The 26,138-nt window shown below is 37.8% G+C and overlaps 1 protein-coding gene across 4 annotated transcripts in view; it reads right to left on the minus strand.

The window, feature by feature from the left end:
* The window catches only part of CHD7 (chromodomain helicase DNA binding protein 7), a 201,044-nt gene that overhangs the window by 42,750 nt on the left and 132,156 nt on the right, over positions 1-26,138 (minus strand). For all 4 annotated transcript variants that reach the window (XM_055126360.1, XM_055126357.1, XM_055126359.1 and 1 more), the window contains exons 7-15: positions 23,086-23,141; positions 15,066-15,180; positions 11,663-11,746; positions 9,688-9,825; positions 9,470-9,591; positions 8,870-9,113; positions 7,557-7,733; positions 3,244-3,387; positions 1,614-1,869 (exon numbers count right to left, since the gene is read on the minus strand). In XM_055126360.1, the coding sequence (XP_054982335.1) occupies positions 1,614-1,869; positions 3,244-3,387; positions 7,557-7,733; positions 8,870-9,113; positions 9,470-9,591; positions 9,688-9,825; positions 11,663-11,746; positions 15,066-15,180; positions 23,086-23,141 (1,336 nt within the window). The remainder of the gene's footprint in view (positions 1-1,613; positions 1,870-3,243; positions 3,388-7,556; positions 7,734-8,869; positions 9,114-9,469; positions 9,592-9,687; positions 9,826-11,662; positions 11,747-15,065; positions 15,181-23,085; positions 23,142-26,138) is intronic.

Here is a 26,138-nt window from a genome sequence, read left to right on the forward strand (position 1 = left end):
CATCAGATATCAAATGCACAAGAGTGCATGTACAAACACACATACAGGCACATATGTGTGCTTTACTTTTCCCGTCAATCATCCTAAGGCCCAACTCTATATTTCCAATTCAGAAATGGGCTGGTGACACGCACCACAATGGCCTTACGAGCTCTTAAACACATGGTGATTATCAGGTTGGCAGCATTAAGCATGTAATTATCACACAATACCCTCAGCAGAAGACAACGCTGAAAGCACAAAGTTTTCAGAAAAGCTGCACTGATGCTCAGGCAAGGCTGACTGCTTCCCAAGTTCGAGCAGGGGCCACTGTGTCATTTAATAGCTGGGACTTCTGGATCAGAGGTGGCCGATGAATATTTACGTTCGGAAAATAGGAAAATTAAGAACTCTTTAACTGCCTTTGCACCCCTGGACCGTGATAAAGACAAAACCAGGCTTTGTTCCTTTCTCTTGAAAAGAGCATAAGTGCCATGCTGACCAATTATGGCTGTACGCAAGCACACTGACTTAGCCATCGCCATTTCCCCACCCATATTTACTACTTCAAATGAGATGATCATCTTTAAGATGTTCTTTTTTTGCTTGTCTGTCTTTCCTTACTCTCATTTGTTTCATATGGTTTTGCCAGACCAACCAGTATGAATCACATTTTTCCTGCTTTCTCAGCTCAAATACCAGCTCTGGTTCTCCACTTTCCAGAGAGAAGGCCCCGGCTGCCCAAAGCTCACCGTATATATCTTATGCTTGAAACAAGCTCCCTTATGTGTTCTTGCCTTATCCCCTTACCTCATTATTACTTGAACACAAATACTTTGCTTTCATTAACCTAACTGGCAAAAATCCTTCCTACCCTTACAGGCTTCTCAAAAGCCATCTCTTTCTAGAGATTTTCCTACTTTCAATTCCTGACCAGCTGAAAATTTTTTTACTGTTTAGGATCTTTTATAGATGATAGGCATGCAGCATTTATTTATTCCTTGAATGACTTGTGGAAGTATACAATATTGGTTTTTAGTCATATCAGTTACTGAACACGACCAATTTACTTGAGAAAACAAGGAAGATCATAAGGTTCATTGGCAACAGGGACAATTTATTAGCAAAGAATCATGATTTTTCTCTTAACCTAAAGGAATATGTGTTAAAGACCTCTAAACTAAGAGAAATATGAGAATATTTTTTCCTATCGAAAGCTTGGCATGGCTCCCAGTTGCCTTCCCATCCTCAGGTTCCTCTTTCCTAGCGCCCTCTCTCTCTGTCTCCTCTACAACCTGAAAATCGCAAGCAGGGGCTCATTTTCCCTTAACTCTTAGCATCTCTGATATTTTCTAGCCACAGAACACAAATGTCTCCTTTAAGAGTTGGGACACAGGTGCAGAGGAGCAGGAGAGAGGGGAGCTGGGGACCTGCTTGAGGTCTCGGAAGGGCTATGGTCCTTCATCTTCAGCCACTGAAGGAGGACGCTATTAAAAGACAAGCTGGTCAAACCCACAGTGAGACAACAGGAGCCAGTCATGATTATAAACTATAAAATCGTGAGTCTTGAGGAAGAAAAAGATTTCTGGTGCTTTGATAGTCATAGAAAACAATTTACACGCGGGCAGGCTTACCATTAATAAGGTATGGATGATTGCAGCATTTTCTCAATTCCATCATAGTGTTTAAAAGATTAGGTACATTAGCTTGGCCACCACCTTTGGAAAGAAATGTAAAATTCTTCTCAAGGATGGCTCGGTAATATTTCTTCTGAATGTTTGTTAGCTCAACTTCAATAATAGTTTCTTCTTTGGGGGCCAAGTTCTTTTCTACATCCTCCTTGAGGCGTCTCAACATCATTGGCTTTAGAATAGCCTGGAGTTTTTGCACCTAAAAAAGGATCTTATGTAAATGCTGGTATCATGATTAGTTTGCAAAGTAAAACAAACCTTTATATAAAAATTGGGAGGGGATAGAGTGGGAGTGGTGGGAGGCATACTGGGATCACTGGTGGTGGAGAATGGGCATTGGTGGAGGGATGGGTACTCGATCATTGTATGACTGAAAGGCAAGGATGAAAGTTTGTAAGTATGTAATGGTGCTTCACAGTGATCCACTAATAATAATAAAAAAAAGTCAGGACCACTGTATCTATTTGTCATTCAGTTTCAAATTGCCGAAGTCCAGGAAAGGTATGAAAACACCAGTCTTTCAGCTTTAATAACAAAGTGCATGCAGCTTGACTGACTCCATGTCAAACAAACTACAGCACCTACCCAAGGCTGTGGAAAGGTCAGAATGCTTGAAAGCACAGGCTAGAAACAAATCTATTTTATTCATTTACCTTCCCTTTCATTAATCTCAAGTCATGGAGATGATGAAGAGAGGGAAGAGATAATATCATGGGACCGCTAAGCTTCAGTTCTCTTCCTTTCTAGAATGTGCAAAACTGAAAGAGGGAGTAAGAAGTGGTCCGTCCCTGCACCACTGAGCAGAAAGAGCTGTCTCTCCCTGCTTCTCTTTTCTGTTGGCTGGCGATAGGGTGTGACACATCTATTGCTAGAAGAGCCAAACAAACAATTTACTTGGAACCAAATTAAAAAGTTTTACATAGCAAGTAATGAGAAGGGGTATTTCACACACTTGTCCAAGCTTATTACAAACAGAGTAGACCAGAGAATGCCCACATAAGTCTAATGGCTATGATGATTTTTTACGTAAAATAACTTATTATTTGTCATAAAAATGCTGTGCTGTAGTCATGACTCATGTTTCCAAGTTAAAATATGTAGACTCAAAAAAGTAAGCAAAATTACCAAGTAATATAGAAAGTTGAGAAATAAGAACCACTAAACTTCAGGAGGCAAAGACACCTACAAACCTCGGTGTTTTTTGATATTTTTTCAAAAGAATATCTAGAAAAAACACCAGTTTGAACACCGTGGCAGTTTTTGAAAAGTACAGGAATAAAGTCCCTCACCACATATCTTAATAGCTTTTTATACAGGCAAACAGACCAAAAGGAAAAGAAAAAGAAAAAAAAAAAACACCACAAAAAACCACCTCATAAAAAAAACCTCTCTAATGACTGGCTTGGTATGTCTACAGAATGGGGTTATAAAGACCAATGGACCTGAAGTCTACTATGTAGGGGGGAAAAAAAGACATAATTCACATTTTAAAACATTCAATATGAATCCTCTGCCATTTCACAGATGAATCTTTACTTACATAACTGAAATACAAAGTAGACCTGGTAAATACCTGTTCTTCTGTTTTCAGATCACCAAATTCTTGCATAAAGGTGGTTTCAGAAGGGAAGCGACTTGGTTCCAAGAAATGAAGCAAGCTAAAAAGCTCTTCCACAGTGTTCTGTAGTGGGGTCCCTGTCAGCAGCACTTTATGTTCCTACAGGAATGCAAGGAGAGAAGCTGATTAAACCATTAACAGAAACAGCTTCTTAAAACCATAGCACTTCTCTAGAGATCCATTTTTCTACTTCTCAGTAGCATGAGTCCACCCAATGCGAAGTCTAGAAGTTATGCACAAAGGCACACGGACGAGCAAAGCATGATCCCTGATTCAGACAGATTCATGCAAGGGCAGCTCTAGAACACTGCAAATCTCTAAGTGTGCTTGGCCATTTTGCTTCTTCCTGAGATTGTTAGGTCAACAATTTAACTGTCTTGGTTTTTGCTTTCACCTCAAAGTTTAAATTTGCATGTGTGTGTTTCCCTAAAATCCCTAGACTCAATTCAAGGGTACATGCTCCTTTCTGTTCTCTATGGACAGAGCGCTCATCTCTCCATCTGCTTCCTGCATGACTCACTTTAAAGACAAAAGAAGTTCTCTGACAGGCAGCAAGCAGCACATGAAAACCAATTTTGTTCTGAAAAAGGTTCAAACCAGCCAAGAGGTCAAGTTCGTTTTAAACTTCATCTCTTTAAAAAACAAAACAAAAAACATATGCTATTTCTCACTCTGTCTCTCTGAACTAAGTGAAATGTTTCTTTAAAAATCAGCCTTCCTGTTTACAAGTTCTTTTGCAAGCTTTCCTTATATATTTGTAAGCTTGTCTTTCAATTTCTTTATATCCATCATGGGGAAGCTTGGTTTTTTGTTTGTTTTTGTTTTTTAATCTGTACAGTACAGGTTAAAAAAAAATCCTCCATCAAGTGATGATACTGTTTAGTAAGTTATAAAGGTATATTCTGACAGCACTTGGTTGTCAAGCAGTGTACACACTTAGTAAATACTAGACAAATAATGTAACCAAGGATATGTTCATTTTCTCACTGTCTGCCTTATGTCTTACCTGTTGCTGAAGCTCTCTGAAAGTGAGGGAAAGTAGTTCAGTTTGCTACATGCCTCCTTTCTCTTTGAATAAAGAGGCCTCTGATTCACATAGAGGCATGAAATAACATCTTCAGATACATTAAATTTGTCCAGATTATTGTAAACATATTCAAGATTCTCTAATGTATATAACCATACTGGTTAGTGCAATCACTGACACACTCAAGTTCTGAATTACTCTGTTACTTTATCTAATACCACTAAAAATTACTATCACATTGAGGAAAAGTTGTTGCAGTGGAAAGGCTGTACTAAAAATTACTGCCCAGTTTTATCATTTCTCTTATTATCAAATTATATCTGGAACTACTAACACTTTAGGGGAAAAAAACCTTTTAATTTATTAATTTCAAACATACTTATTTGGAAAAAAGAAAGGAAAGCCTTTTATGCTGATTTTCTTTCAAGGGCTATTTAAAAAGCCACTTATCTTAGATGATTACACACATAAATGCCTATAAAGTTACTTATGAGAACTGGTACACAGTTTCCATTTGAAAATGGGTTTTAAACGAGATACAAGAAATATACATATACAGAAAAGGTCAAGTAAGACCCCGCTTTTCAAACTCATCCCCACCAAGCTATGATGCCTGCAGATAGATATATTTTTGGCTTGACAACACTACCCTTCTTTCAACTTAGATGGAGTCATTTCATTTCTCACACTGACTTGTGTGAGAGCATCTGACAATCAAAGATGATAACAGTATTAAGAAGGACCACTACCACTTCCTTGTCAACAAGGGACAAAGAGCTGGCTTTGCTTTCCAGAACTCCTGTGAAAGATAGTGAAGACCAAAAGTGTTGCTCAACTATCACCTTCACGGCATTTCCTTTGAGATTCGAGAGCTGATAAGCCTCACTGATCTACCCTTTCTGAGAATGTATTTGGAGAAAAGGAGATAATCTCATGAAGTATGGTTCATTATAACTCAGTGAAGGGGTAGCAGATCCCTACTCATAGCTGAATTTAGTAATTATCTGAAGTTTTCACTATAACTTATTCTAGGGAAAAAAAAAAAGAAAAGTTGCAATTAGTTCTTAAGACCTTACTTTAAAAAGTAGAAATTTAAAATCCAGCTAGTAAGTTGTTCAGAAATGGAAAATATAATTTTATATTCAAACTTTGAACAATATCTTTAAAATAAAATTCTTTAAAATATTCTTGAGGAGCTGGAGCAATAGCACAGCAGGTAGGGCATTTGCCTTGCACGTGGCTGACCCAGGTTCAATTCCCAGCATCCCAAATGGTCCCCTGAGCACTGCCAGGAGTAATTCCTGAGTGCAGAGCTTGGAGTAACCCCTGTGCATTGCCAGGTGTGACCCAAAATGCAAAAAAAAAAAAAAAAATTATCCTTGATCCTGAAAATCTTGGAACATCTGACTTACTAGATGTCTTCCTAAGACTCAGTGTATGATAGCAGCATTCTCTTAGCTTACCCTCATGTAACTTACAAATATTACCACATTCAATATATATGCTCATCTAAAAAAAAAAAGGTAGTGAAACTTCAATGTGAAATAGGAAAATTATCAGGACAACAGATAAAAAATGATTTCACAACAAAAAATTCCTTGAAGTCCCCAAATTATAATAATATTGTCTTATATGGATAAAAGGTCAATTAATTTTGTACTCACTAAGGGAGGCTATTTTGCAGTGAAAAATCTACTATCTGAAATAAACTAATAATAGAAAATTTACATATGCTCAATAAGATGACTTTATAAGCCAGCAGGGGCTTATGAGATAGTACAAGAGTAAAAGGCCTTGCCTTGGATGCAGTTATGGTAGCTAGAACCCTGATCTGCACCCTTAACATCATATATTGTTCCCTGAACATCACTTGTGATCATGCAGTCACAGTCAGGGAATTCACCATGACAGACCAAACATAACTATGGTATTTCTTTCACATATCTTATTCATATCTTCAAGACTTTTCGGAGCTCAGAACCTGTGCTGCTAGGGACCAAACCTACCTAGCCTCATGTGTACCTTAACCCCCGCACTATCTCCCCAACCCTCCTAAGGTATTCTTTCTGAAAAAAACAAAACAAAACAAAACAAAAACACCAAAAAACGTAGAAAGGCCAAGCTGGGGAGACCTAAGAATCACTTGGGAAACTAGCTGAGAAGGGTACCCAAATCTGTTATGAGGTCTAGTGACACCCAAACATTTAAGTGTCTGGAGAAACTAGACTAATCCTAGGTTTCAACCCACCTTACTAAGAACCTGAGTTTATTAATTTAATTTTGGATTCTGGGCCACACCCTATGATGCTCTGGATTTGCTTCTTGCTCTGTAGTCATGGATCACTCCTGGAGGTATGCAGGGGACCATGCTGGTTGCAGGATATCAAACCCAGGTAGCTGTGTGTAAGGCAAGCACCCTACCTCTCCAGCCATAGAACCTGAATTTACAGGTTTTTTGGCATCAGCATGACAGGACCCATGAGACCTAGAAATTAACTGGATTATGATCACTGACCTAATGCTCAGCTCAAACAATTTATGGGACAGCAATATATATATATATATTTTTTTGCTTTTTGGGTCACACCCAACAGTGCACAGGGGTTACTCCTGGCTCTGCACTCAGGAGCTATTCCTGGCAGTGCTGGGGGACGATATGGGATGCTGGGAATCGAACCCGGGTTGGCCGCGTGCAAGGCAAATGCCCTACCTGCTGTGCTATCACTCCAGCCCCGGGACAGCAATATTTGTAAATGAAAGTGGATACAAACACTTGAGACCTGTGTCAGTGACAACACGATGTCTATAACTGCAATCTGTTGTGATCTAACTGCAATTACAAGTCATGATGGGAAAATCAGAAAGACAGCATAGCAATGATAGCTTTTCAGTTGTAAACTCAGGAGGACTTGTCTCAACGTCTCGACATTCTCTGATCTTTTTCTGTATTATAACTGTGTACATAATTGATTTTAGTGTTGAATGGACGAGGTAAGGGAAGTGTTCCTTTTTAAGGCAATTTGTTGGTGATCCCCTCTCCCTGTCCCATGGAAGTCCTCATACTGAGAAATCTGTGTATTTTATATTAAATTGTTTAGTACTGAAAAAGAAAACTCAGGAGGATACATTAATATTTCACAGGTTTTGCAAACACCCTTTACAGGTGTCAAATTCATAACACTGGCAATACTAAGTAACAATTTTATTCAACTTTAGTGCAACCACCATTGGCATCACTAACCAAGTCCATCATCTTCAGTCCTTCCAACAGCTTGCAGTTCCTGTTCTTCAGCCGGTGAGCTTCATCAATGACCACACAGCGCCATGGGATATTCCGCAGCTCAGGACAATCAGTCAAAATCATCTCAAATGTAGTGATGATGGCATGAAACTTATAGGACCCCTTTATCACTCGACCCTACGGGAATATCTCTGAATTATTATTTTTCATTAAATATTATATCAGTAACTCTGAGGATGAACCTAATTACATAGAACAGATGTACTTAGTCCTCGGATGCAACTTTATTTCAGGTACTACTTATATTTGTCTAAAAGGCATTCTGGGGAGTTTTAAAACCTTCCCTCCAAAAAGAAGTTAAAAACTGGTAAGAATTCCAACCCAATTTCCTCATACACCACATGCAGTAAAGTATCACAAAGTATGACCACTGTAGTCACTCATTACATACTCTTGAAGTAAAAGACCACAGGGAGCATTACTGAGCTGACTTTTAAGGAACTTTTAACTTTTCTAACAATTTACTTTCAGAATGCTAAATAAAAAATATTCATTGCATATGTAAAAGTGATACATTCCTAAACCTACAGATACAAAAAGATTTTAAGTATTTTTCTCCTTTCCTTAACTGTAGTCATATATTACAGTAAAACAAAAACAGAAACAAAAAAAACCATGCCAAATCTTGGACTATGACCAGAAATTCTATTACCCATGGCCTAGAACTATTTTACACATAGTTTTATACATAGTCTTTTTTTTATATCATGCTATTTATAATGTTCACTGCCAGTATCACAGAGTAAGAGCATAAAGGTAACGAGACCAAGTAGAAAAAAAATCATAGTAATCATTCCTTAAGATGAAAGTATAAATTCTTCCCTCTGAATTAATTTCATTCAATATATTTTAGTATTACATTCCTAATATTTTATCTTCTAATAACAGTAGAACAAAATATTCTATGTATAATATTTGTTAATTTTTTTATTAGCTTTCTCCTAAGTTTACCAGACAAAACCATTAATAGCATATCAAGACATTAAGTAGTCACTGAAGGTTAAAACAATTTTTGTATTCATTTTAATAATCCAGAATAACTGAAGCATGGTGACCCATGGCCTAATGGATAAGGCATCAATAACCAAAGCTATGAAAATAAAGAGCTTCATGCATAATGTGTGGGAATGTAATGCAAGCAAAAACTGGTAAGAAATCTAAGGCATGTTTCTGAATTGTGTAAAATCTGGATCACCCCCTCAAAACATTGAGACAATTATAAATTCTAACTCCTGAAGTGTCCCATACATTACCTGGGGATCTTTGAAGTACATTTCATACAACTGAATGGTCCGACGACTAGCTTGACTCCCATGGTACACAACCACGTTCAACTCTGTCCAGGTACGGAACTCCCTTTCCCAGTTGGGGATTGTGGACAATGGGGCAATCACTAAAAAAGGGCCATGGATTCCTTTCAAATATATCTCATAGAGAAATGTAATGGACTGGATAGTCTTTCCCAAACCCATTTCATCTGCTAAAATGCAGTTTCGCCTTTGGGAGGGAAATAAAAGAAAGAAAGTTTAATAAGCATACATATTAGAAACTGCTTCCTATTCACAGATGTTTACTTACTATGCTTACAAGTACATGTTCTCCTAGATTCGATAAAATACATTTTCAAATGACATCCTCAAAGAAATAAATTATTCCTGTATTTTATCAATCGGCATGAATTTTTCTTAATATTTGTAACCAAATATTAAGAATGATTCCAATGCCTGCTGATTTTTTAAACATTCCTATTACATATTGAAATGTTGTTATATTTTATTAGTAATTTAATAACTATGAGGGGAAAAAGCTCTGCAGGTTTTAAGTTAAAAAAATCAAATACAAGTTTTACATACATGTTGTACCAATTGAAAAGTAGCCAGTTCACTCCCTCCAACTGGTATTCCCTGAGTTTGTTATTGTTTTTATACTCCCTGGAACTCTCTGATTTCTTCCAATCATCAGCAGGAGGTCGCTCCTGTTTCAAATATAGTAAATCCCATTAGTGGTTTCTCAAAGACCACATCACCATGCTATTTACAGACTAAACCTTCTACCATTAGTCAATTCTTACCACACGTTCTGTTTCCGGCTCCCTGGACATCAATTTCTCAAACTCCTCTATCTTTGCTTGATCTATGTCTTGCCTTAGCTCCCACGTGCTATCTTCATAAGGCAGTGAGCACCATTTCACCAGATAATGAGTTACAGGCTGGACCAGGTTGAAATAGAACAGATTCATTTGAACAATTTATACATACATATATATGTGCATACACACATATGTACACACACACACACATACAAGAAAATATGTAGTTCCTTTCAGGTGTCAATGAGTATTATACTAGCAACAGTAAACTTGAGCTAATAAAAGTTTTAAAACTGTGACATTATACAGTTTTAAAGTTCCTAGTTAAAGTAAAGTTTGCACGTGTATAAGCTGTAAATAATATCAAGTACTATGGGAACACAACTAATTTTTGCTTATAATTCTGATAAATAATGCTTAAAAATCTAAAAGTATAGACAAAATAGCTAGTAAATAACAGAGGCAAAACTGAGCCTCATTAATATGTATACAAATCATTCCTCAGGTGTTTGATTCATACTTCTCTGGTAAATCATCTTAACGTAGAGGCTAACAGGGAGAGTACAGCACAGCAGCTAAGGTGCTTGCCTTCCATGTGGCCAACCCAGGTTTTTTCCCTGTTATCACATATGGTCCTTTGAGCATTGCCAAGAGCTAGCAGTAAGCCCAGAGCACTACCTGGCATGGCCCCAAAGCAACTAAATCATCTTAATATATATATAACTAGCTAGGTTCTTAAAGAATGAGAAACAAGATTTCTTCTAGGATAGACAAGCAAGCAAGATAATGTCTGTATTCAATCATGTTAAAATGATGTGTTTGTGCTTTAGAAAATTAAAGGGCAAAATAGTATGGGTAATTTAGATCAATAAGCTTTCTTCTGTTGCTCTAAAATATATTTGAGTTTTTGGATCTTTGAAATGAATGACCTGCTTATGACATTAAAAACATTTTGCTCTACTATGTAGATACAAAATATTTTAAGTATAAGTGAAACTAGAAAAGTAAACATTATACTACAGATATGGTTTTTAGATATCATGACTTTATGGTACACAATTTAGAGAGAAAAAAATGAGTTTCACTGAATACTCTCACTAGATAAGCAAGATTTAAGTATCTTGTACATAAAACTTAATTTACATCAAGAAGCCAGGAATGACAGCACTCAGGGTGGGTTGGTGACTCATCACCAAAAGATACTGTTCAGGACATTACTAGACCTGTCTTTACTTCTGCTGCCCTAACATATGCTCTTTACAACCTCTAAGGCTGCAAAGCAAATGAGAGTGCCAAGATTGGAATCTTAAAAAGAGAAATATTTTCTATTATTCTCTATTAAGCAAAGTTCACCAATTTCACTAAGAATTTACAATGTCAAAAATCATTAAATTTTATTCTGCTACAAGATAATTCAATTCTCTATGGAAAATTTATATATATATACACACACAAATTTTGCTGCACCAGTAACTGAACTCAGGCCCTCACACATGTAGATCATAGTCTCTACGACTGAGTCACACGCCCAGCCCTAATTCCTTTTTGTTTGGGGGCCACACTGTGACAAGCACAGGGACAGAAGGAAAGTGGGTCTACTTGAGGTGCTGGGATCACATCCAGGTCAATTGCATGCAAGGTAAGCACCCTACCTGCTGTACTATCTCTCCAGTTCCAGTCCTGAATTCTTAATTGATCACCTTCTGGCAATGTCAACATATCAATATATTTGTTTCACACCGAACATCAATTTCCTTTCAAAAACTCTCTGACTAAACATAATAAATTTAGCACTATTCCCAAGTCATAGCATACCAAGTTACAATTAAATTTAGATCAGTTATGTGAGGATCCGGGCTCTAACCAGGACTAGGCGTAAGATGCCACCATCATTCTCAGTTAAGTTCACAGAACCTACCCAAGTCAATGCCCCCTAACACAAACAATCTTCTGTTACCTCTCCCCGGTCATCTGTGCTACGGGCAAAGTCCATTATCCGGTCAACCTCCACATAATCTGGATTAAAAAGCTCATCTTCAATCTGTACCAAAGGGGGAAAAAAGTTTTAATATCTACTTAACTCCTGAGAGTAAACACTATTTCCCTTTTCACCGAGCAATAATATTTTGGGTCATAGGAATGCAAAATTTATATTTAGCAAATTCTATTATATTAATTGAAATGCTACAATTTAGCAAAATCATTCCCCATGAGGAAATAAGACTTCTCAGACTTTGTTAACTGGGTCTTTTAATTACTGTGTGAAACCTCTTTACTGTGAGAGAATGTTTAAGAATATTTTAAATGAAGTGTGAAATTACAATTCACTAATGAGCAATCCAAAAGGCTTATGGCATGCAATGCATTTAGCATTCCTGAAACTACAGCTTGCAATAAAGAATTAAAGCCATGCACAGTAAGTGCTATTGGAGTCTCATAACTACTGAAGTTCTCTGATGCCTTAGAGCATCGTTTACAGAATGTTATTCAAAAGCTAAAAACAGTGAAACCAGTGAATTTCATATTTTAGTGTGAATAGAGTTTATGATTTTGGTGGCCTCTGCCAATCAATATTAATACCTCATTTGAATAGCGTCCTCTTGTTAATCTAAGTGCTCTAATGATTTATTTGTACTCAGCATACAATGTTTAGTTAAAAAGTATCAAGTGTAGAGAAATGAGGCTTAAATGATTGGCTTATTTAGCCAATATAATAACAATCTCTGCAAAAGTAGGTAATACTGCTTGCTTAAAAAGCTGGCTCGTAGAAAAGAATAAATCTGGCTCAAAGGGTACAAACTAAAGCATAGTGGTGTTCATGTGGCAAAGACTCAGGCAACCAAGTCAGTGGTACAACGAGAGGGGCCAAGGAGGTAGAGGTGCTTGGCCCTTGCAGGGCCAACGACCATCATCCCAGTCACCCTGGCTGGGCTTGGGGTAAGTCAGAGCTTGAAGAAGTCAGAATACAAAAGATACATTGATACATGTCCCTAGAGATTAATTACCAGTAATACAACTAGCAAATGCGATGGGGAGAGACATATGGGAAGTCACTTAATGCCAGTCTTTTCCCCTGACTTGGAGGTTGAAAAGATACATCACTGGGTCACAGCACTCAGAATAACTTTGTCTGGGTTACAATATTCACTTAAAGTCCTGAATCTGAATGTTCTGAATTGTGAATTATAAAACAAGACCCAAAAATATAAAAGCGTGTTTCCAATGCCTTAAGCTTTCATACTGAGTTGATTACTGTGGCAAAACAGTCACTGAAATAGTCAATTAAAATTGTTAACATATTAATATTAATGCTTTGCCAAAAGTTTCTAGAGTTTAACACATAATATGTGAGTTACTCATACACAATAAAAATGTTCATATTGTCTTAAAGTAGATTTTGATGGTAAAAGCTCTCAAAAAAAAGTCTATTCTTAACAGTTTTCACTGCTGAACTGAAATCCTTAGCTTTATTACTCATCAGTTCTATCCTTTAAGTGAGTAATCTAGGCCATCAATATAGATTCAAATGATGAAAATTTCAGTTTCGATTATTTTAAATAGGGATTTTGGGGCTATCAGGTATATAAGGAAACCGAAATTTAATAAAAAGTACAAAAGTGATCATATCCCCAAATTTCAAAGTAGCAGAACCACAGAAGACCTGCAGCCACGACCAACAATGGGATGTAACAAATAAATGTATGGGCATCTACAAGGAAAACAGAGGAAGAAAACTGCCAACTTTCTCTGCTTACCCTCAGATCATCTTTCAGACTCATTCACAGACAAAACTTAAAGATTTGCAGTTGCCAAGTTACCCACACGATAGTAGCCTTCAAGATGAGATGGTGTGTGTGTTGGGGGACAGGAGAGTGTGGAAGGCTTGAAGACCTAACCTGTCTTCTCTTTTTATCTTCCACAAGTCCACAAAAAAATCAGCAGAGTATATAGTGTCTTTTTTGAAAAGGAAGCTAATATTTCAGCTAGAGCAATGTTTTAACTGTTTAAATTTAGTTTAAGGACATTAAAATAAAAACAGAAAGAACTTCTTGGCTGGAGAAATAATACAGCAGGTAGGGTATTTGCTTTGCACATGGCCAACCCAGGTTTGATCAGTGGCATCCCATATGGTCCCCTGAGCACCATCAGGAGTCATTCACGAGTGCAGAGTCAGGAGTCATCCCTGAGTATTGCTGGGTGTGGTCCAAAACAATAACAAAATAGAATTTCCCGGTGTTTCCTTATAAACAGTTCTTTCAAAAGAAGAACAACACAGAGGTTGTTCAAAAGAAAAAGAATGAGTCACATTTTAGAACCTCTCTTCCCTTCAATGTTCACTTAAGTGCTGGGAAAAAGCGTGATCACATGGAGTATCAGTGATGATGATACAGACATATGCCTAAAACCACCACCACCACCAGTTAATACCCTGTCTCATACATGGTTTACAATCTGTCTCTTGGGAACACAGAAATCAGATTCCAGGAGAACTTAGACTTGTCACCTAAAGTATAACAATTTTGTAATATAAAATTATTGACCATTCCTCTGTCACCAATCCAGTTCCAAAAACAAGGTAGGATGTGAAGGAGGCAAACTGGGTCATTTTACATCCTATTTCATATTTCTTGTTCTACATTCTGGCAGCTTTTTATGTAGAGGAAAATGAACAAATTAAATTTTCCAATGGGATGGTTTCTCTCTTATCTGTTTGAGATGTGAACTGGAGAGCAAAAGGAGCGTTATACCAACAAGCAGTCTGGTAAGGTCAGTTTTTCAAACATACATAATTGACTGTTGGAGGAGAACTTATCAAGTCTCAAAAACGCAGGTTCTCTTTCTTGCCCTAGTGTCACCATAATTAGGAGCTCAGAATAAAGAGAAACTAACTTGGGTACCACAGCACATCATCTGAGAAAATGAGCTTGGTGACCTCTCTATGATCAGGTACTGATTTGAACAAAAGAAATCTGCCACCTACCTCCCTTGCCAAAATTAAACCTTTATGTCTGAGAACTTATACTTTATAACACTACTATAGAGTGTTCAACCTGCTAAATTACAAAAATATAGCTACTTTTTTCACTGTCTATTAACTGCATTTTCATTATCGGATTTTAATCTTACCATCTTATTTCCACATCTCATCATAAAGACCAGTATCTTCTAAACTGAGCAACAGGAAGAATGAGAAATTTCCTGTTTACAAATTTTTTTAGCAATACCAGTTACCAATATGCAAGTAACAGCATGAAATGAAGCAAATTAGTTTTTCTTAATAATCTACTGCCTTAAAATTTAACCTTTAGAACATGTCAATAAAGTAAATACTATAAAAAAGTCAACCAGCTCTTTCATACCTCTGAAAGGAATTTGCTCTGGCCCTGCTTTGCCTTAAATCGCTTAATCTTTTGCTGAATTCTTTTATCTTTTTCCAGATCTTCTAGAGATGCCCATTGACAATGAAGATAAGAGCTAAAAAAGAATACAAGATACTTGAAACATAAAAATTAATTAACCCTTTGTCTTATCTTTCGTTTTTCATAAAATCCAACAAAACAGGTAGTAAAGACAATTATAAGAAATCTCAAGCTTACAACTTATAACGTGCTAATTACTAATTACAGGCTACTAATAACAGCCAATATAATTCCTGTTTGAAAATAAGAAAAGAACATTAATAATTGTGCCTAAAAGTTTCCTTTGTTCCCAAAACTCCAGCTTTGACCTCCCGTTTGAAAAAACAAACCCACTAAGCTGTTTTCTCAAGTGAATGAATTGTATTTCAACACAAAGCAATGAACACTATAGGATGATTTTTAATTATGAATGCCTTGAGTTCTTACAAAGAAATAACAGTATGCAAAGGCAAACTTAGCAGTTCTAGAACAAGGTGGGAGAAAGAACCTTTCCAAACACTCACTTCCTCTTTCACACCTTTCTGCTGCTCGCCCCTACACCACACCAAGTTTTAATCAGCTCCTGTCCCACCAGCCTACTCTCACAGCAGCTCAGAATGATGGCCCTGGTGCCTTGTGACTGTCTCAGTCTCTGAAATTGACCCTGTCCCTACTGTGTACCCAAGTGCTAGCTAACCTAATATGGATATCCTCCACCCTAACTTTAACTTTCCTGGAACTTACTGGCATGTAACTAATGTTTTAAGGCATTTCTGACCTGTTTGTGCTTGGGATTTCAATATTCTATACCATCATTCTCTCCCTTCCTCACCTCACATCTCAGCACCTGCCACCCCCACCCTGAGCTTTATCCCATTGCCTCCGCTGTCTCTTATTCCTATATCTGGAATGGTCATTGAAAAGGAATGAGATGATTAAAGAATTTTAGGAATTATGAAGAAAAATCTTTCAAAAACAATGACCTGGACGGTCTACAATATTAGGTATACTGATTATAATTGTGCAATGTCTAATATGCATATGCAAAGGCAGCCTCATAAAGATATGAACAGAAATGAACCTTGTATACAGAGTAAAATAGGAAAAATGCATCAAAATATTAATAGCGATCACCTCTATGTTATATTTTCGACTTTCAATCTGCATTTTACAAATCTGCACAAGCAGAAACAAATAATCTGGAAGCAAACAATTCCTGTTTCCTCCTCACTTGTATCTGTACAGCAAAGGGCAGGTGTGCAGTTAGTACTCTTATCTTGCCTGGTAGAGATCACTGGAAGCGCAATAGTGTGGATGTGGAATGTGGAGAGGATACAGCCACTTCAGCAAGTGGGCCCAATTGGTACATCAGTTATTAAAATAAATTCTACTTATGTCCTTTTAAGTGTAATAGTGTACCTCTAGCTCATGAAAAGATAAACACGGTATAGGTCAAAGTATTAGAATAAAATACAGCTACAGATCCAATATACGACTTTATGAAAGTTGCATCTTTTATATGACTTTGACATCAGGAAAGTTGCATCTCAAGTAACAGGGGCCAAAATAGGGTTTTGAATAATGGTATTGAAACAATAGCATGTAGAAAATAAAAAAATTACAGCCATGCTTTACACTATACAGAGGATTAAATATCAAGTAGATCGGGTATCTATTATCACAGAAAATCAAACCACACATGTAGTAGAGGAAAACATGGCAAATTACTCTTCCACCCAGGAACTGAGAAACATTTCCACTCTTCACCTAGAGAGAAACTGGGAAAGGCTTTCAAACTATGATTTAAATGTCAGATCCAGCAAAGGGAAAGATTAATAAATCTATGCAAATTTCTTAATTTGCAATGTAATAAATAAAATCCAAAGTAAATGGGACTGAAAGAAAAAGTTGCCACAAAAAACAAAGACAAGGAACCAGTGCCCTAAGTATATAACAAAAATTTTTAAAAATTGAGGAAAGTACAATGTAACAATGAGTAAATGACAGAAGTGGCAAATGAGTTACAAAAAATGGCCATTAATCCTATGAAAGATGTTCTGCCTCATTCACAATAAAAGAAATGTTAATTCATACTACAGTAAAATGTGGTTTATTACAAAAGATGTCAAGAAAATCAGCACATTACATTGGCAAGTCCACTGGGAAATAGATACATACATTGCTGGTAGGAATGCTCTCTCAAACAACTCTCACGGAAAGGAATCTGGCAATATTTAACAGAATTACATATGTTTGCTTTTTTTTTTTTATTTCTAGCAATCCCACTACAGGAAAATCATTCTGAACCCATGCCTCCAATAATGTATGGAAAAATGTATGTATAATAATGAGAATATGTATTGCAACATTATTTGTAATTAAAAATATTAGATGCCACTATATGCCCACATATAAAGAAAATTACTTAAACTATGATGCAACAACTAGATGGATTACTATCCAGCGACAACAAAGATGGGTAACACTGATGTCAAGTAATTTCTCGAATATGGTACTGTGAAAAAAGCAAAGTGCGGGGGCCGGAGCGATAGCACAGCGGGTAGGGCGTTTGCCTTGCACTCGGCCGACCCGGGTTCGATCCCCGGCATCCCATATGGTCCCCCAAGCATCGCCAGGAGTAATTCCTGAGTGCAAAGCCAGGAGTAACCCCTGAGCATCGCTGGGTGTGACCCAAAAAGCAAAAAGAAAAAAAAAAAAGCAAAGTGCGAACTTGTACTGATACTGGTACTCTTTTATTCTTTTATGCATAGGAAAGGTAAACAATGTATCTTATACAGAAAAAATACATATATATATATGCATTGTCATGCCAAAATTTATAACTAAAGGTAATAGTAACATTGAAAGGAGAAAGTACAGAACAAATCATGTGGTATAGAAATAAAATGTGTTTTTTTTGAGGGGTGTGTAAGAGCCTATACTCAGCTGTGCTCAGGGCTCACCCTTGTATATCTGATAGTGCTGTTTTAGGGTAGCTGGTACTTTTTTGTTCTACTGATCTGGTAAATTTTCCAGAAAACCCTTTTTGTTCTTTCTGGCCTAATTATTGACTCCTAAACTATTCTTGCTACCCTCTTTTTAGAATTACATGAAATTATATACACAACTTTAGCACGTAATATAACTCATCAGACTGAGCATAAAATGATGACATCTAATACTCAGCATTAAGAAAATTACTTTTTTGTTACAGTATCATGATTTACAAAATACTAACAGTTGCATTTCAGGTATGCAATGTTCCAACACCAATCCCACCATCACCGCTATCTTTCCTCCATAAATGTTCCTAAACTCACCCTCAAACCCCTAGCTTGCTTGCTTGCTTCTTCTTCTTCCACTCTTCCAACTTTTTTTTTTAAAGGTTTTTGGCCATACTTGATAGCTGGAGCGATAGCACAGCGGGTAGGAAGTTTGCCTTGGGTGCAGCTGACACAGGTTTGATTCCTCTGTCCTCTCGGAGAGCCCAGCAAGCTACCAAGAGTATCCCGCCCGCACGGCAGAGTCTGGCAAGCTACCCGTGGCCTATTCAATACGCCAAAAACAGTAACAACAGTAACAACAAATCTCATAATGTTGACGTTACTGGTGCCTGCTCAAGCAAATTGATGAACAATGAAGTGAAATTGCCGGGTCATATGGGAGCCTTACTTTTATTTTTCTGAGAACCTGCCATACTATGTTCCATAGGGACTAAATTAGACAACATTCCCACTAGTAGTGGATGAGAGTTCCTTTCTCACCAGATCCCTGCTAACAAAGACTGTCCCAGTTTCTTAAATAGTTGCCATTCTTGCTGATGTAAAATGATATCTCACTGCCATCTCTATTTAGATTTCTCTGATAATCAATGAGCAGTTTTTCATGCACCTATTGGACATCCTTCTGCCCTCTTTAGAGATGTGTCTGTTCATATCCTCTTTCCAATTTGACAGGGTTTTTGGATTTTTTAATCTTTGTTATGTTCTTTGGATATATTGGATATTAAGCCTTTACCTGATACGTGGAATGTAACTATTTTCTCCAATTATATTTGTCTTATAATCAGCCCATGTTTCTTTTGCCATGCAGAAACTTTTTTATTTTGATGTAATCCCATTCATTTATTTTTGTTTCTGTTGTCTTTGTCAATGGAATCATATCACTGAAAACACCATTTAGATGCAATCTAAGAGCATTCTGTTGATATTTTCTCAACAGACTTTATGGATTCAGGTCTCATCTCAAGGTCTACGATGCACTTTGAACTGACTTTTGTGTAAGGTAAAATACAGATCCAGCTTCATTATTTTATATGCAGTTATCTAGTTTTCCAACACCATTTGTTAAAGAGGCTGTTTTCATTCTACTTCATGAACCCAGCTCCTTTGTCAAAAAATTACTTGACCATAGATCTGGGAATTTGTTGTTGGGTACCCATTAGTCAGAGGGTCAATTTTTTATTTGGCCACTGAAGCTTTGTAGTATAGTTTCTAGGTAGGGAATGAAATCTCCCAATTTCTTACTTCTCAGTATGGCTTTGGCTATTCAGAGTGTTTTATGATTGCATCGGAACATTATTATTAACTGCTCTAAGTCCTTGAAGAATGTCATCTGAGTTTGGATGGGAACTGTGTTGAATTTATACAATAATTTAGACATGATGGTTACTTTGACAATATTGATTCTTTTGATTAACATGGAATATTTTTTCATTTCCTAACATCTTCTTGTATCTTTTCCTTAAGAAATTTAGACTTTTCTGGGCCGGACCTCTCACCTCTTGTTAAGATGAGTCCTAAGTGGTTGATGTTTTTGGACACTATTTTGAATGAAGGGCTGGAGCAATAGCACAGTGGGTAGGGTGTTTGCCTTGCACGTGGTCAACCTGGGTTTGATTCCTCTACCCCTCTCGGAGAGCCCGGCAAGCGTCCGAGAGTATCTCACCTGCATGGCAGAGCCTGGCAAGCTACCCGTGACATATTTGATATGCCAAAAACAGTAACAAGTCTCACAATAAAGACATTACTGGTGCCCGATGGAGCAAATCGATGAGCAACGGAATGACAGTGACAGTGACTTTGAATGGAGTAGACTCTGAGATCTTGACTGTAACAGGTATTTGTGTGTTGACTTTGTAGCCAGCTACTTTGCTGAACTGGTTGTTTCTAGGAGTTTTTTAGTAGACTCTTTAGGGTTTCCTACATACACTATCATAGCATCTTCAGGTAGTGATAATTCAACCTTGTTGCTTCCCTCTCTCCTTTCCTTCTTGACTGACTGGTGTTTCTAGGACTTCCAGTACTATACTGGGTAATAGCTGAGATGGTAAACATCTTGCCTTGTGCCTGTTCTCAGAGGAAATGCTTTTTGTTTTACTGGAAGAATGGTACTGCCTGTGGATTTCTTGTAGATGGCCATTACTATCTTCAGGAAAGTTCTTTCTACCACCATTTTGTTGAAAGTTTTTATTATGACGGTAAATCATGTCAAAAGCTTTCTCAGCAGGGCCAGACTCAGGGCACAGAAGACAGGACACTTGCCTTGCACGAGCCTGGCCCAGGTTCAATCCCCGGCATCTTACATGCTCCCCCCCACAAGTTCTGCCAGGAGTGATTCCAGAGGACAGGGCCAGGATTCAGCCCAGAGTGCTGCCATGTGTGATCCAAAAACAACAAAAATTATATAAAAAAATGCCTTAAAAAAAGCTCTATCTGCACCAATATGATACGATTTTCATCTTTCCTTTTACTGATGTAGTACATTACATTAATTGATTTGCATATGTTGAGCCATCCCTGCATCCCTAAGAAGAATCTCAGTTGATCATGGTGTATGGTTTATTTATTTTTTATATGCTGCCCTATTTGGTTCATTAAGATTTTATTAGAGATTTTTGCATCACAATGTACATCAGGGATTAGTCAGCATTTTTTTACTGCCAGACTTAATTTCACTGAATTATCACAGTAACATGAGTACACACACACACACACACACACACACACACACACACACACACACACATTTTTTTAATGACACCCAACAGTACAAAGTTTACTCCTGGCTTTGCATTCAGGGATCATTCCTAGTGGTGCTTGGGGGACCATATAGGGTGCTGGGGAATGAATTCAGGTTGACCATGTACAAGACAAGCACCCTATCTGCGATACTATACCTCCAGCCATACATGGATATCTTTTATTTGTTGAAAAATTCTGCTCACAAAATTTCTTCAGTAGCAGTATATATTAGCACAATGCCATTTATAATACAAGTTAATGATGGAAACCTGGGGTTTAATGCTCTATCTAGTGGAAAGTCAATTTTCTTAGGTAGCTTGATAGCAAGCCCCAAAGCCTCACTTTTATTAACCTTGAACTTGTTAACATGGAACTTGAGTTGTTTGCTTAAAAAGTTTAAAGTATTGGGGCTGGAGTGATAGCACAGCGGGTAGGGCGTTTGCCTTGCACGCGGCAGACCTGGGTTTGAATCCCAGCATCCCATATGGTCCCCTGAGCACCGCCAGGGATGGTTCCTGAGTGCAGAGCCAGGAGTAATCACTGTGCATTGCCAGGTGCGACCCAAAAAAGCCAAAAAAAAAAAAAAAGTTTAAAGTATTTATAATTTTTACATTATCAATGAATGATTTTGTCCTTCTTCTGTGATTGTTATTTAGGCTGAAAAATAGCCCCCACTTTTCTTTGCAGGATTTCTACTGATTGATTCTTAAAACTATATGCTGGCTCATCAAAATGTGTTTAGACCTGGTAGACGGTCGACATCTGCAATGCAGAACAACTGTTGGTGGTTTTCAATTCAATTTCTTAAGCTATAAAATTCAAATTCACTAAACAAAAATCAGGGGTGGAACAACTCATAGACAAATAAGTCACAGCACATTGCACTTTTAAATGAGTGATGCCCATTTTCTAAAAGCCTTTGTCCAACAGTGAAGTTCTCATCTGAAATGTTTAGCATCCCATATGCCCAAGAAGGAAGGAGAGTGGCCCCACCATAAAATTTATTTTCAGAGGAAAAGTAAATATTACTTTGGTCATTTTTCTATTACTGTATGAATTTTGTCCTCTCTAAAAAAGGACTTGTGGGGCTGGAACAATAGCACAGCAGGTAGGGCGTTTGCCTTGCACTCGGCCAACCTGGGTTCGATTCCCAGCGTCCCATATAGTTCCCCTGAGCACCACCAGAGGTAACTCCTGCGTGCAGAGCCAGGAGTAACCCCTGTGCATCGCCGGGTGTGACCCCCCAAAAAAAAGCCAAAAAATAAAATAAAATAAAATAATAAAAAAGGACTTGTTTTGAGACTAATATCCAAGGATAGGAAATACAGGGGCCAGGAGGACTGGTCCATGGCTGGAAGTTTGCCCCAAGTGTATGTGTGTGTGTGTTGGGGGTGGGGGTGGAGGGTGGGGAGCAGTTAGGATGGAGAAGGGACCACTATGACAGTAACAGAAATGATCACTCTGGACAAAAAATGAATGCTGAAAGTAGGTAAAGGGAAATGATAACCTTCATTACCTGTGTTTTGAACCATAATCTCCAAAAGGGGGAGGATGCCTGCCACAGAGGCAAGGAAAGGGTGAGGGCTAGAGGGAAACGGGGGCGCTGGTGGTGGGAAATGTACACTGGTGAAAGGACGGGCGTTGGAACACTGTATGTCTGAAGCCCAAACCCATGAACAACTTTGCAACTGTGGCGGAAAAAAAGATAATTGGACTAAAAATAAAAATAACTTGTTGGTCATACACAAGTTAAATCATATGCAAGTTAGGCATGCTAAGTACATGTTGTCCAAAACATAAAATTTACAGAATTGCAAAGATACAAAAGTTAGTCGACCAATGTGACTAATTAAACCAAACCAAAAGTTCCCAAGGTTTTAATTTACCAGTTATTTTTAATTATTTCACAGCTTGAAAATGTATTCCCCAACTTATAAAAACAATCACAATCTACTTACAAGTTTTTGTATTTCACATAGAATTCCTCAACTTCTACTTCCTCTCCAGATTCCTTCTGCAAGAAAAGAAAATGTCAGGCTCATGCTTAAAACCATCTACTCAAATATTCCAAGCGAAATGATGTTCATTCACATGAAGGGGAAAGCAGCCTAGGATGTCGGGGGAGGAGGAGCACCTTGTGAGCTGGTGGGAGGCCAGGGAGATGAAGCCTGACAAGCTTAGGCCTCTGCATGCTGCTTGAAGTGCTACAGCTCCGAAGACATGAATCACTTTAACTCCTCCCTAACCACATGCAGCTTCATTCACAACAACCTGACCCCAAATTTGGCTTTCTGCCAAACCCACAGTGTTAAGTAGACGCCAAGTGTACCATTTTCTCAGGCAGCAGCCAATTAGCAACTGCTCTCCTGAATGCCATATGTATTATTTTTGGCTGCCTCATGGCAACTTTACATTGTGGGTTTTGTAATGTTTTAAAATATTTAAAAGACATTTATTCCTCCATATAGTTAATAACTCTAAACAAGAAACCATATAAAACTAAACCTTGCTCTTATGCTGTAATTCCAGTGCATCACTATCACAGCTTTAGTTTTACTCAGTGGAACAGTTAAAAAAAATCTCTGAGACAAGATGTCTCACACGTACAGCAGCCGTATAAAATCAGTACTCCAAATACTACATTTAGGTAAGGCTGAAATTTTGATATGCACCAGTCAAATCAAGAGTTCAGCGGTAAGATTATCTGCAGTATCTCTCTTGATTCTTAACTATTGGAATATATGCAGAAGATGCTATTTGCATTGTCTCTTTCAATAATTTGTTTTGACCCTTTAGGTTTTAGATTTAAACAAGCTGTAATATGTAATTTTCTTTTAGAACATTTGATCAGATCTATCAGGGATGTAAAATATAAACACCACTTACAGATATTTAGAGATTGCTTTTATACTCTAACAAGAGCACCCAAGCCTGCCTTGAGGGTCACATTTGGCTGCTAAGCTGCCTCAGTGATGCTGCAAAGAAAATGAAAGCAAGTAGGAACATGGTAGAGGACAAAGGAGCAAAGGCTGGCACAGGATCTGTTCCAACCCCTAATCTTCTAATTATTGGCAAAGATCGTAAATTTTAACTTTTCTTTGAAACTCTTATATGTGTCCCTCAAACTTAAATTTTAGGCAGTGTTTTCCACCTGTCTAGATATTACCAATAGGAAAACAGGATATTCAGAACTGCACTGCACTTAAATCAATACCTGGTTCTGCCCCAGTGGCCCAGAAACTCCCAGAACTGTATTTGTGCTTTAGGCCCCACATTCAATTCCCAGTTCAGCATGATCCCTAAACACATCTGGGGGGAACCCAGTTCCTCTCCCTTGAGCACCCCCAGATATATCCTTAGTGGCACTCTAACACTGATGGGTGTGGGCAGCACTGCACTGTTGGGCTACAGAAAGAACTCCTGTCTGGGATGGTATCACTAAGAGTGGTCCCTTGCCCCTGAGCACTTATCTGGAGCATCTTCTCCAAAAACAAGCATTATAATTTTAATGTTCTATTACTTGCTGATTTCCTTCTTCCTGATCGCTCTTCCTCTACTGACCCTTCTATCTCATTTAAAATGGTTTCACTAACTTATCATTTTGAAATGAGCACAAAGCCCACAGGATCAACTCTTTAACAGTAAAGATGGATTTCATTCTGAGATCTGTTCCCAGAAAGCCCTGACTCCTGGAACCATCATCTGTCTGCCCCTGACTCTCATTAATACCCATTTTCTTGTTATCATCAGTTACTCCCTGTGGGAACCTGCTGTGGAGAAGCTTAACAAGAGGTTCCAGGGCTGTCTGAGGAGAAACAATTACGTTTGGAGATGTCACTTGGTAGCACCTGGAGCTGGTGAAGGATTGCTGCTGGACCTATTTCTTTCCAGATGTCCCAAATTATAAGCTTGTGCTTTGTTCAATTGGCCCCACACAAATGATGACCATCTTCTTGCCCATCGAATTGTGTTTTGTATCATTCATTTCATAAAAATGTATCAAATCAACCCTGTCTACTTTATTAACAACAATAAAATCAGTTTGTGAATTCATAAGCCCTGAGAGCATCATTTTAATTATTCACTAAACGGTAGCCTCTGATGAGAGTTGAAATCAGCCCAACCCTTATATACCTCTACACCTGATTTTCAGAAACCATTCTATAATATGCATATTTAATGAATAACTAAACAAAGAATTTATTCTGTATAACAAAAAATGCAGTCAAACGTATTTACTGGGCAGTAAGCATTAAATTTGAGAGCCCTCTAAAGTAATTTTATGTGTTCAACAGAATGTCCCTAAGAAACGTGTATATTTTCATTAGACTCCAACACTTGTCAATCAAAATCTTTACTGTTCACATGAAATTTATGTTCTACACATATTAAGCCTTACTGTTCCATTGTTCACATGAACCAGAAATCATAATCAAAAATAATTTATCAAGCCTTCTAGTCAACTGGATTCCAAAACAATTATCCATCAAATGTGAATCTTACAAATAGTCTGAAAGAATGAGCAATCTTTTTTAAAAATCCTGTTAATGAATTAAGCAATCACATAAACCAGACATGTAAGAGAGGAAATTTTAAATAGTACAGAAAAGGATGAGAAAACACTTTGATAAAGGTGTCAACAAAGTAACTGAAGGTTCTGAATCCCTCTTACATTTTTTGGGGGGGAGGGGGAGTTTGGGCCACAACCAGTAATGCTCAAGGGTTACTCCTGTCTCTGTACTTAGGAATTACTCCCAGCAAGACTTGGGGGACAACATGGAATGGCAGGGATTGAGTTCCAGACAGCCTGTGCAAGGCAAATGCCCTACCCACTGTACTCTTGCTTCACAACCTCCCTCTTACTTCTGGATCAGCCTACTATATAGTCTACCAAAGATACCAAGGACTGGAGCTACAGAGGGTAGGGCATTTGCTTTGCATGCGGCTGACCAGGGTTAGATTCCCAGCATCCCATATGGTCCCCCGAGCACTGCCAGGAGTAATTCTAGAA

This window comes from Sorex araneus, chromosome 2 (genome assembly GCF_027595985.1).
Source record: "Sorex araneus isolate mSorAra2 chromosome 2, mSorAra2.pri, whole genome shotgun sequence".
Taxonomy (NCBI): Eukaryota; Metazoa; Chordata; class Mammalia; order Eulipotyphla; family Soricidae; genus Sorex; species Sorex araneus.